The 11,845-nt window shown below is 47.0% G+C and overlaps 2 protein-coding genes and 1 long non-coding RNA gene across 3 annotated transcripts; 1 reads left to right on the top strand and 2 right to left on the bottom strand.

Annotated features, from left to right (window-relative positions):
- The first annotated feature begins 800 nt into the window (after window positions 1–800).
- On the top strand, window positions 801–2,127 carry LOC121046390. Its single transcript, XM_042290572.1, has 3 exons — window positions 801–1,214; window positions 1,300–1,425; window positions 2,043–2,127. Exons 1-3 carry the CDS (start codon window positions 1,009–1,011, stop codon window positions 2,080–2,082), a joined length of 372 nt encoding a protein of 123 aa, XP_042146506.1. The 5' UTR covers window positions 801–1,008; the 3' UTR covers window positions 2,083–2,127.
- A 7,094-nt stretch (window positions 2,128–9,221) lies between these two features.
- LOC120839033 lies at window positions 9,222–10,085 on the bottom strand. Its single transcript, XR_005715229.3, has 4 exons — window positions 10,072–10,085; window positions 9,960–9,992; window positions 9,835–9,882; window positions 9,222–9,645 (listed from the first exon to the last, which is right to left on the bottom strand). It is a non-coding gene; the product is annotated as an uncharacterized LOC120839033 (long non-coding RNA).
- Window positions 10,086–10,396: 311 nt separating this feature from the next.
- LOC120839032 lies at window positions 10,397–11,598 on the bottom strand. Its single transcript, XM_040209238.1, has 3 exons — window positions 11,463–11,598; window positions 10,535–10,706; window positions 10,397–10,454 (listed from the first exon to the last, which is right to left on the bottom strand). The coding sequence occupies exons 1-3, from the start codon at window positions 11,596–11,598 to the stop codon at window positions 10,397–10,399; spliced, it is 366 nt and encodes a 121-aa protein (XP_040065172.1).
- Window positions 11,599–11,845: the final 247 nt, after the last annotated feature.

Below are 11,845 nucleotides of genomic sequence, written 5' to 3'. Positions count from 1 at the left end.
GAGCTGAGTGACACCGGATTGCGCGCACATCAAAATGCATAAAAAAACGATTGGGCGGAAAAATGGCCGAGATGTCACCACTCAAGAAGAAGCGCGCGTGTGTATGAAGGCACTTTAAAGGCCGGTTTTCACTTGCAGCGAAGCGCTGATGTAGCGCTCCTCACGTGTCGTCAGCTACTTATCGTCTGCCATGAGCAACAGTTTTGACGGTGCGATACAAAGCTGGTGAACGCTGCCGTCAGCACGCGCTAAGCGCGAGGTTAGCGCTATGCTTGTAGCGCTCCGCTGCATGTGTGAACAGGCCTTAACCCCTCCTAGAGTTCCTGTATAGGCTGCCTACGGGAGCCAGAGTTGCGCGTCTGTTTTCCAGGTTCCGCCGCGCCGCTATTCGCCGAGATCCGATCACGTGAGCCGGATCAAGTGCCGTGCAGGAAAGTAGACGTTGCCGTGCCCCCGGCGTACGTTCCCCTGCTTTTGAGCACGCCGCGCGCCTCGAACGCGCGGCGCCGCTAGTCGCCGAATTAAGTCACGTGACGAGCGGGATCAACATGCCGTGCAGGAAAGACGGCGCTACAGGGGTATTCACACGAGGGAGAAATCCCGGGGATTTCTCCCCGGCACGCGCGCATCACGAGATGAAAACGCGAGGCTTTTGCACATCGAAACGCCTGAGGTTTTCGTCCTGGCATGCGCGTGCCGGGGAGAAATGCCCGGGATTTCTCCCTCGTGTGAATACCCCTTTACGGAGATAAACGCGCAACTCTGGCTCCCTTATGGCGCATTCACACTGGATGCGGATCCGCGTTCGCGAAGCGTTTGCGGATGCGGTTGGCGAACGGCTCCGTTCACATACACCAGAACGCGATCGGCGGTTTCTCGGCGGTTACCGATTGCTTCGCCATCTTTCGAGACTTTCGTTTGGCAACCATGTTTTACAATCCAAAATCCACTCTGCTCTACAATCCAAACTGAAGCCGAATCCTCTCGGCTTGCGGCTTGGAAAGAAACATGGACGACTCCACGAGCGACGGCAGTGACGAAGAAGCTGTTGCAGTTGCTTTGGTGACGCTAGTTTTGGCGTCCGCTGAAAGAAGCGAGCGGCGTCGTCCTCGTAGATGGTGGGTCCGTCCTTGCTTCCGTGACCGTGACGAGAATGGACAGGGGGCGAACCTCGTTCCCCTTCTTCGCGAGCGGGACCTTGAGTACTACCGGGAGTAAGTAATTCGTTCGCTTTTGCATTGCCTACTCACGTAAAGACAACATTCCAGATCGATCATGCATATGACGTTATTTTACCAGCTTCCTGAGGATGCCTCCCAGCGCCTTCGATACAATCCTCGGCTTGATCGGCGACAGAACCAGGAAAGAGGACACGAACTTCCGCAAGGCCATTCCTCCGGACGTGCGCCTCGCCCTCACCATCAGGTAATTGCCAGCGAAGTAGGGAGCATTAGATTGAATGCGGGATATAAGGAAAAATGTGTAGTCATGCAAAGAATGCAGACGCATGTACAGCCTCCAAAGTTTTTAACGATGTCGCGCGAACGCCGACCGGCTGGTAGATCAACACGAAATAGGAAATCAGCGAGGCTAGGCGTCCGTGTACGCCTCCACCGGCCGGTCGGCGTTCGCGCGATATTGTTGAAAAATCTGGAGGCTGTACTTTCGTAATTACCGGGTTGTACCGAAGTACGTGTCATTTCTAGCCGTCGTGAGTTCTCTCTATCTCGTTGATGATGGGACAGCCAATAATACAGATGCAAGAGAGCACACATCGTTGACGCAAAAATTTGGAAATTAAAAAAAAAAATGGGAATTGCTCCATGTTGCTATTATGGTTTAGTCTGCGCCTGTTTATAGACGCGTTCTTTTGCCTCTGTGACAACACATTCCCAGCAGTCGGGGAATATTCTGATTTGTGGTGATGTTAAGTGTACTACTGCTTTCAATATGAATGTACTAATTAAATTCTGCCCAATGTATACTTGGCAGAAATCTCATTTCTTTATTACTGCTCTTTTTTTTTTCTTCTTTTTATTAAGGTTTCTTGCCGCTGGGGAGACGTTGAGAAGCGTATCCTAGAACTTCTTGACGGCAAGGTCAACATGCTGCGAGATAATACCCGAGGTATGCAGCGCCCTCTGGGAGGTGCTTGGGCCTGTCTATGTGGCATGCCCAAAACAGCCCGAACAGTAAAAAAAGGTAACTTTTTTTTTTATATCACCACTGCTCACCTCCTCTCTTCTTTGTGCACGGGTAATATAAATAGCGATCATGCAAAGCTCTAGAAAAATGTTCACCTGGTGTAACTTTGCCCAATTGCAGTGTAATTTTCGTTGTTCTGTGGGGGGAACAATGCTGGTGTGACACGAATCAGTGGCCGTGTGTGTTAGTGCACCGCAGCTCAGAGCACGTGGAGCGAAACCTTGTGCTGTATAATACAGGGATCCTGTAATTAATCACCACCCCTACCCATTTCGATCAGATTGGATGAGCATCATACCGGCGTCTGGCCGTGTATGACTACTGTGTTATGCTCGTTAAAGACCCCAGCATGAGCTTCCGGAAGTGGGTAAAAGCACGGGAGGCAGCTGAAATGAAGAGCTGACTTGGTGCCAACAGCTGCTTTGGTCACGCTTGGGAGGGTCCTTGGAGGGGGAATAAACTTAAGCAGCTGTTGGCACCAAGTCGGCTCTCCTTTTCGTCCGATAGCGTCTCTTGGTTTTGGTCATTGTTGGGGGCGTGTACCTCTGTAGCGTCATGTCGACTCCAGAAGCCTCCTCCTCCATGTATGAAACAAACATGCTTCTAAGGTGCTTGAGGCGTGTCCACAGATTATTCGCTCATCGCCTCTGCAGCGAATAACGTATGTTTTGCATGATGTATGAGCAGTGCGACTGCGGCTTTATGGTTCCTACTTGTGATGGCGTAATAATGCGGAGAGCAAGTTCACCTGCCTGCTTCTTGCACAGGGGCTGCGTTGATGTCAGAACGCCGAGCTCGTATTGGCTGGTTGAAAATTGAAAAAAAAATAGGGAGTAGACCTCGAGGTATCTACATTCAGGTCTCCTACTATCCTTTCAAAATTCAGTCGAAGCCAATTAGAGCTCGGTTTCGTTCTGACATCACCACAACTTCTGCACAAGAAGCAGACAACTTGCTCTCTGCATAGGGTTATCAAATGTGAACGACAAGCTGTACAGTTTTGAGTGCTGCAACACTCAAATATTTTCTGCCAATGAAAAATTTATGAGGTACATAGACTATTTCTCATGTCTCGTGCTGAACAATTCTTCTGTGCATCCTAGCAGGCTGAAGCTTTCAAGGAGAATAAGAAGTAATGTTGAATCTTTATTTTTTCCTTTTTCAATAGATCGCCACTGAATTCGAAGAAAGGTGGAACGTTCCAAACTGTGTGGGAGCCATAGACGGCAAGCACATCACTATCGAGTGCCCTTCACTCTCTGGCAGCCTGCATCGGAACTACAAGGGATCTTTCAGCAAGTCCTTGTTGGCAATTAGTGATGCTAAGTACCGGCAAGTTTCGATTTTTTATTACTAAACGTTAAGTTAATGTACAAGGCAAAAGATATGCATATACAGAATAAAGACGACAAATCCCCTACTTTAAGACAAATTATCAGGGAAAGTAGATATAAAAAAAATATCAGGTTGAAAAAAGAAACACAACTGCTCAAAACCGAAACCGGACTAGGGAGGAAGAAGAAATATAGAGGAGGACAGAGTTGGCAGAAGTCACGTGCCTGTGCAACTTGTTTTCTTCAGTCACCATATTTGCGGCTTTTTAGAAGCCACAAAAAATGGGTATCATAAACCATAGAAAACAGCACATGACCATAAAGAAGAAAGTGGGTGCGACTCGAACCGGTCAGTTCTTGATTAGCGGTTTTCGGGCGGAAAGAAACCGAATTTTGAGCCGCAAATTGTGTTCTGGGTTGTTGGGCTCTTGTATGTCATGTACAAATAAAAACCTTGGCAAGCATAAATACCCCGTCAGTGTCCCTTTAAAGGGCAACTCCGCTCAATTCCAAGAATTTTGGTATATTGAGTTATTTCACATTAAACAGCACTAATAAAGGGCACTACGTTATTTCCTTTGTGAAAAATTAGATCTATATTGTACAATCTTATTTTATACATGAGCAGAAATCAAAACCGAAACTTTGGCTTTGTCAGAACGTTGGCCTCGGGCCGCCAAAGACGTGGTACGAAATGTCACATGATCCTCTACGCAATGACGGGCGGCCCCCGGTGGGGCGGGCGTACGCCAGGCGAAAGCGTTATCTGCACCACACTCCACCAATTTTTGGTGTCTACTACATTGAACGAAGGGGTCACAACTTTGGCATCAGTCTTTGCACGTGATGTGAACAAGCTCCCAGACATAATATTCACAAACGGTGAGAGTGAGATGACGACGAAAGTTGTGACTAGGGTGACCACTTTCCTGCCGGCGGAATCCGGGACACCCTGACGGGGGGAGGGATGGGGGGGAGGGGGGAGAGTAAGAAAAGGACGGTATGTTCACGACCCAAGAAATAAGAGTATTAAGGGAAATTCACCAACGCGCACATCCCGAAATCCTGTGCTGTCTGAAAGCGTATTATGCACCTGAAAATTGTACGCGGCAATTAAACTAAGATAAGTATCACTCACAGTGATATACTTTTGTTTATTTGTAATCGTATCTAAGTTGAAAACATAAAGATCGACTGCACCAGACAGCAATGCATCAAAAGGAAATAAAAAACAGTAACTATTTTTCGGCTTATTGTTTACTGTCGATACTTACTCTTATATTAATATGCTCCTACACAAAAATAAAACCTTATGTTTTTTTGTTTGTTTTTTACCGTTGTGAGTTGCAGGTTTTTTGCCTTCTGTGGCCGTCTTCACTAAAAACAAAGAAGAGCTTTCCGCAACAACCTTTTCTCATGATACAGTAGGATTTCCAACTAATTACAATAGTTTATTTTTCAGCTTTTGGCGAGCAATTTTCGCTTGCAATATTTTGCCATCAAGGGGAGAGGCACAACGGCGCATGTGCGTCAGGTCTCCTGCAAGAACGAAGGTTGCGTGGTCACCCTAGTTGTGACGCAGGAAACGGAGGAGACGGCCGGACGGCTCCCAAGAAGCACACTGCGTAGGCATGATACGATAATCACGTGAACGCCGCTGAGCACTGAGAGGACATGTTGCAGGCGTAGCATGTTATGCTCGCCGAAAGTGTTAAAGGGGTAGTGCAACAATTTTAATGTTGAAAGAATGGGCACCTTGTATTTTTTATAATGTTTATGAAAGCTCAAGTAACCAAAAACGTGTCTACTTGCCCCGAAAATCTGCTATTCCGCTGCGTAAATGCAAAGAAAATACTAATTATTTGCTGCTCTGCAGTCGCGTGTCGCGCTTACGGGAACTACGATGACATTGTCTCTGGGTATATGTGAAAGTCAACCAAACCTGTTCCCCCCTGCTGCCACACTCGCTGTCAGCCGAGTGGCGAGCCGTCTTTTGTGTCGATCGCTCGCCGCAAACCTTCAACGATGCTAATCCTTTACAAGTCGATAGCTGCGGAAAAAGCAGCTGGCGTCTCTGAAGCGAGTACCGATGCACATAGAGTGAAAGCTCAAGCTGCGGAGCCCAGCAAATCATGGGTTGAATCCCCAACTCTGCCCGGTTTGATCTATATTAGCATTGTACTTGCATGCGGCCAAATATCATTGCTGTGTGGTGCTGAATAAAGGGATAGTGAAACGAAATTAGGATTTCAGAAAACAATGCAGGAGCTGTAGGCGGGGCGCTGCAATCCCTACAAAACTACTCGTAAGGTGATATCTTGAATGGACAGCCGTATTTTCGTAAAAAGAGATTGAGATTGAACGAGGCCGACGAGGTGAGTGATGTGAAGATATCTCGTTTCCTCCTCTCTTTGCTTTGCCCCCTCAAGGCGGCGAGGCGGAGAACACGCGAGGCCGTTCCCTCTCCTTCTCGGATAATCAAGACGTAAACATTTCTGTCAAATGCGCTTCTTTTTTTTTCTTTTTTGTTTTTTTTTTGGGGGGGGGGGGAGGGGGGAGGGGGGAGGGAGGGAATACGGCCATTCGTTTTAGATATTGCTGTACGAGTGATATTTTGGTGTTTGTAGCATCCCGTTACACGCTTTTGAAAACTGTGTTTTCTGGAATCCAGATTTCGGTCCAGCATCCCTTGAACGAACACAGGTTAGCGGTTTTGTATTGTACTGGTTAAATTTATAATCTACAGCCCAGATGCCCGCTGCAGCTGACTAACTTTCAGCTGTCTATACATACACACAGCACAATTATTATTATGAGGTCTAGCTCTTGCATTTTAGTTGGTTACTGCTAATGTTAAAAAAAATCCCATTCTTATCCCAGGTTCCTCTACGTTGAAGTTGGCCATCACGGAAGTGAAAGCGATGGGGGCATCTTTGCCCGCAGCAAGATCCAGCAGCTCATCGTCTCTGGGGAGCAGGGACTGCCTTTTCCAACAGCTGTTGGAGAGGAAGGGGAACTACCCTACTACCTGGTGGGGGACGAGGCCTTTCCGCTAAAACCTTACCTGATGAGGCCATACCCAAGAAAAAGTATGTAATGCCTGGCTTTTTTCATGCCGTATTTTTAGCATATCGTTCAAGAATAAAATAATGAACACCATGCCGCCACCTTTTATTGTAGTTGAATACAATTGCTTGAGAAAAGACATTTATCACTAATATACCGTATTTACTCGAGTAATAGCCGCACTATTTATGGACAGGGCTTTTGCATCTACTTTCCCACAGAACACATATACAGCCAATCATTGCACTGAGCATAAATAACATAGCGAATAGCCAGATCGAGAACACTATTCTCCATGCAAATGCAATCTTCGCAGATGGTATCTTCGCATGAAGACATTATCTCTGTGCTGTAAACAGCTGGTGCTTCGTCTCGGGCGATTCTGGTTTTTGCGCATGCGCAGTGCGCACACTTGGTGGGGGCAAACGCGGGCTTGTTCGTAAACAGTGTGCTGATAGATAGACTATACATGGCTTGCACTCGTGTCACATCAGTGGGCATCGTGAAAAACCTTGCCATTGTGCATGTACCCTGTGCAGGTTATGCTTTCGCACCACCAATTTTTTTCTCGCGGCCAGAACAAGTAGGAATGACTATTGCTGCAGTGCGAGGACATCACGTGCAAGCAATATAAAAATGTTGTTTTGGCTTGATTGCAGAAAGCAGTCCAGCCTATAAAGCCTATAACTCTGTGTTTTTGTTTTCGTCCGTGTTATGCACAATTTCTTTTATTATATTTCCACAAATGTAGTAATTTGGCCACACAAGCAAGCTACCCACCAAATATTATCTCATTATCGGGAATTTTAATGACATTTTAATTGCATGACCTTTATTCATTATGACAATGTTACAACATGCACTCTTTGTCTGGAGTGATCTTTAGCAGCTTCGTAGTTTGGTTATTAGGAAAGATTAAAAAACTTATAGAAAGTTTTCATTTGCACTTTTATCCTCCTTTGTATCATGCTCATGCAACTTCACATTACCACATTTGAGGTGCCCTTTCTTGAAGACTTCACAGCTCCTTTGCTAAGATATTGGCTCTAACATTACAGGCCTCACTGCAAGAGCTGAAGACACTCAAACTTCTGCCTCAGAGCCGTCCAATAAAGAACCACAAGACGATGGAGTGGATGACCAGCTTCCAGATGATGAAGGTGACACAAGTGACCAAGGAAAGAAAAGGGAGTTGAGGCGGCGACGGAAGATTTTTAATTACCGCTTGAGCCGTGGCAGGAGAGTCGTAGAGAACACGTTTGGAATTCTCGCCCAGAGGTGGCGAATATTGAGAAGACCCTTCAGGGCAAGCGAGGTGAATACTGACAAGATTGTTGCAGCCTGCGTTGTCCTTCACAATTTTTTGCTAAAGGAGTCTGAAGCATCGGCTGCCGCCTACTGCCCTCCTGGCACAGCCGACCAGGAGGACTGGGAAGGTCGAACAACTGAGGGCACGTGGAGAAGGGACGCAGCCAGCAAGAACGCTGGACTGCGAGGCATCCCCAGAAGAGGCTACGATTCAGCCAAGTATGTTTAATTTTGCTCGGTATGTTACTATAGTTGTGTTTATTTGTGTCAGGCTAGTAGAGGCAATGAAGCAGTTTTCAGTGGCTAAGAAAATGATGCGAGTCATTGGAAATGGGCCACATCAATATCAGCGATGTGATTGCTGCACCATTTGTGCCAAACTGCGCCGCTTACCCTGCTATATTTTGCCGAAACTGGGGGAATCTGCGCCAACGTTGCGCCTAAACTTTATTTCACCTTAATATTGCTGAAAGTCAAATAACTCGGGCCTCACCGCTCAACCGAACCGATACAATATGCTATGCGAGTTTTCAAAATGTTTTCTTTGTCGACTCAAATGACATACTATTCCATTGCATTTCTTACGAAAGACTGACAGTACTCGGAAGTTTCGCACGAATTACCATGTTCATCGTCCGTACTGCTGGAGGGTCGATTAGTCTCTTTGAGTGCGCTTTTCACCAGGCACTGGTGTACTGCAGAGAAGCGAAAAGCGTGTAGTACTCATGTACGATAATAATCCCTGGAGAATGGATTATTATAGTTTATTTTGTCCACCTCGCCTGCACCTTTGCATTAATAGCATTGATAAAGTTGGCATCGCGATTTTGCGTCTTGCTTCGCCGCAGTACACACTCCTCCACAGCCAGAGCCGTATATGGGGAGAGCCTGGCCATTGGGTGTGGCGACGAAGGTACCGGAGAGGAGAAAAGTGAAGGGAAAGGAGGAGAGTGCCGAAGGAGTGAGAGAGAAAGAAGGGAGCAAATAGGAGACGACCACCATTTTGACGCAACACTTGTAGGCGAAGAGCATTGTTGAGGCTACGCGTCGTCCCACTCAGCTGGGAAGCAGCCGGGAGTTCTTGCACATGCGCTCACGCCTTGCGCCGCCGGCTGATTGGCTCGCGCGGGAAGGGCCGCCAATTGGCCAGAATGGCGTCAGCGTTACGACCTGTTTCAGTCTATTTGAAACATCTCCAATCATTTCCTTGATTTGATATTTGAGGTTGTTTTATTTGCAGGGAGGCATACGAGATGCAGGACAAGCTTGCCCACCATTTTGTGACTGGAGGTGCTGTCCCCTGGCAAGACAAGATGGTCATGGGGCCTTGTGACAACTGACTTAGAACAAGAAGTCTCTTTTTCACACTTTATTAGTTTGGCACTCAGTAGTCTGGGCCGTAGAAATGCTCCCGCTGAGCTTTGTAAATCAGATCCTCGATATCATGCATTATCTCAATTTGTTTTGTATCGTGAAGTGTCCTTATTCTCCCGGCAAGGGACGCACAGAAGTGATGAACTGGATCTTCGAAGCCACCTGCCTTCCTCGCACGCCTCTCCCGTATCTCCTCCAAAAGATTTACGCAGGTGCTAACAGGGTCCTGCATGTTGGATCCGCTTGAATGTGGCCTGATGGAACGAAATAGTGTAAGACAGTTTTATAATAACTAGAGATTGTTCACCTTGCTTTGTTGATCAGCTGCTGCTGCTGGTCTCTTGGCTCCTCTTGTTGCCTGCATTTGTTTGAGTGAAGAGGACAGAACAGCAGCTCGTTTTATTTCCCATATGTATATATCCCCTGTGTTAATGTTGTGTAATGACTTGTGACTTTAGTTTTAACTTCCTATGCAAATTATGAAATTCAAGATTAGGCCAAACCTTTGGCAGGCAGAACAAACTTAGATTAGAAAAGTGAGGCTTACACTGGGCCGTCTTGCTCCGCAAGGTTTGGCAGAATGCTGTCAGCAGGCCTGCCAAAGAGTAAATGCAATGAAGCTTTGATGCAAGGTCGTGCGGCTTTAATAAAATGATCCTAATGTCAACTCACGACTCCATCTCGCTGTCATCGTGCCGAGTATTCCTTGAAGAAAAAAGGTATTCGGCCATCAAACTATATCAACTGTAGCTTTCAGCAGAGCACTGAAACACTTAGGACCCACCTTCCACACCCCAGGTGTCCACCGCTGCTAGTGGCACCGCTGGTGCTGGCACCGCTGGTGCTGGCACTACTGCTGGTGGCACCACTGCTGGTGGCACCACTGCTGGTGGCACCACTGCTGGTGGCACCACTGCTGTTTTGAGCACCACAATAATAAATCGTTGAATGACAACAAACACATGTGAAACATGACTACTTTGTTCATCTTTTTGGTTACTTTTTGTTGTGGTATGAATATTCAAGAAAAACTTTTTCAACAAAGGGACAATGCAAGATGTCTCGCTTCGTTGAAAGTGTTTCTTGAATTTCCTTTTAATTTTATCTATTTAAAACATTTGTGTGACTAACCTTTCCTCTTCATCAAACTGCAGGTTTGTGTGAAGTCTGAAATCGCATGGGGAGTAATAATATAGAACTTCAGTTATAAAATTAACATTGATTTCATAAGAGGCATGGTTACATACATTGGACTGGGGGAGACTGGTTCCATGATCTCCATCATCTGCATAAAGTGAGGCCATGTTATTTTGCCCACCTGGGCTGCTCCCGCTCCACTTTTCATGGAGCATGTTATCTTGTTCTTGTGTTTTTGGTACGTGTCTTTAGCATTTTTAAACTTGTTGACGAGGTCCACACCTGCAGAAATGAAACGGTCATTCATTAACTGCTAACAGCAAACCGTGACTGGCTGTAAAAAAATGATTGAATAATGGGTGAGGCCATGTTCTATTTATTTTTGCAGGCTGAAAGCGTTAACCTGGGTTGGCAGCGCGAGTATTGCCTGAAGTAAGCAAATGTCCGGTCCAACACGTTCTCATAAGAAAATATATCTGGGCGAAGGCCCTCGAACAGCTGAATACTGACATATTAGCGTCGCACTAGAATGAGGGATGTTCAGAATTCACAATTCAAGAACATGTGTTTACTTATTTGAGACTTCTAATGGAACGTGAGCGGTTTTCGGGGCACGACCAGGACCAACTTATAATCCGCGTCACAAGAAAGCACCGCCGGAGCTAGCTCACGAGCGGAGTGGCCAGTCGTGTCTCAAGCGCTCGCGCGCCCCAGGCTTCAGCAGGCTTTCTTCACTCGGCCGAGACGCCGATTCAAGCACGCCGTCCCAGTTGCCAGTTGCTAGAGACCGTCCCAGTCTCTAGAAAGCACCGCCAAAGCTAGCGCACGAGCCGAGTGGCACGTGAAGCCGAGTCGCAAACGCTTGGCAAGCTTTCTTCAAACAGCCATGCTGATTCTAGCAAGCAGGCCCAGAAGCCCAGATCGCGCTCGGCGTATACAAGCGAGTACGATCAGGTCGTTCAGTTGATTCATATATTCGGAAAAAGTTGTCCTTCACTTTGACGCGCGTAGCTTACGTGAAATGAAAATGGTACGTACCAGGTATCCCTCCCAGGCTCTCGCCGAGCATCGTCCACACTTCATCTTTATACTTGATATCCTTAAATTGTGGATGTCTCTTGTCGTACAAGACGGGGTATTGTTTGATTACATCCAGAAGAACATCAGTCCTCATATTAGTCTACTTTTTTTGCGTTAGGCTTAGCCAATTTGGCGACGGTACTCGCGACGGGAGCCATGTTGGAATGAGATCCCGAGATGCTGACGTGACGTCAGCCTCAGTGTCGCGTTGTGATTGGTTGCCGCTTTGCGGTTCGGGAAAGCGGTTGGGAGAAATCGGTCCCGAAGCGGTTGGCAAAAACGCGCCCCAACCGCTCGATCTCAGCCGCTTTGCGGTTAAGAACGCGCGGATCCGCTTCGCG

This window comes from Ixodes scapularis, unplaced genomic scaffold, assembly GCF_016920785.2.
Source record: "Ixodes scapularis isolate PalLabHiFi unplaced genomic scaffold, ASM1692078v2 PGA_scaffold1__304_contigs__length_218370807, whole genome shotgun sequence".
Lineage (NCBI taxonomy): Eukaryota > Metazoa > Arthropoda > Arachnida > Ixodida > Ixodidae > Ixodes > Ixodes scapularis.
The sequence above is the reverse complement of the archived record's forward strand: the minus strand, read 5'-3'. Positions and strand labels throughout refer to the sequence as shown.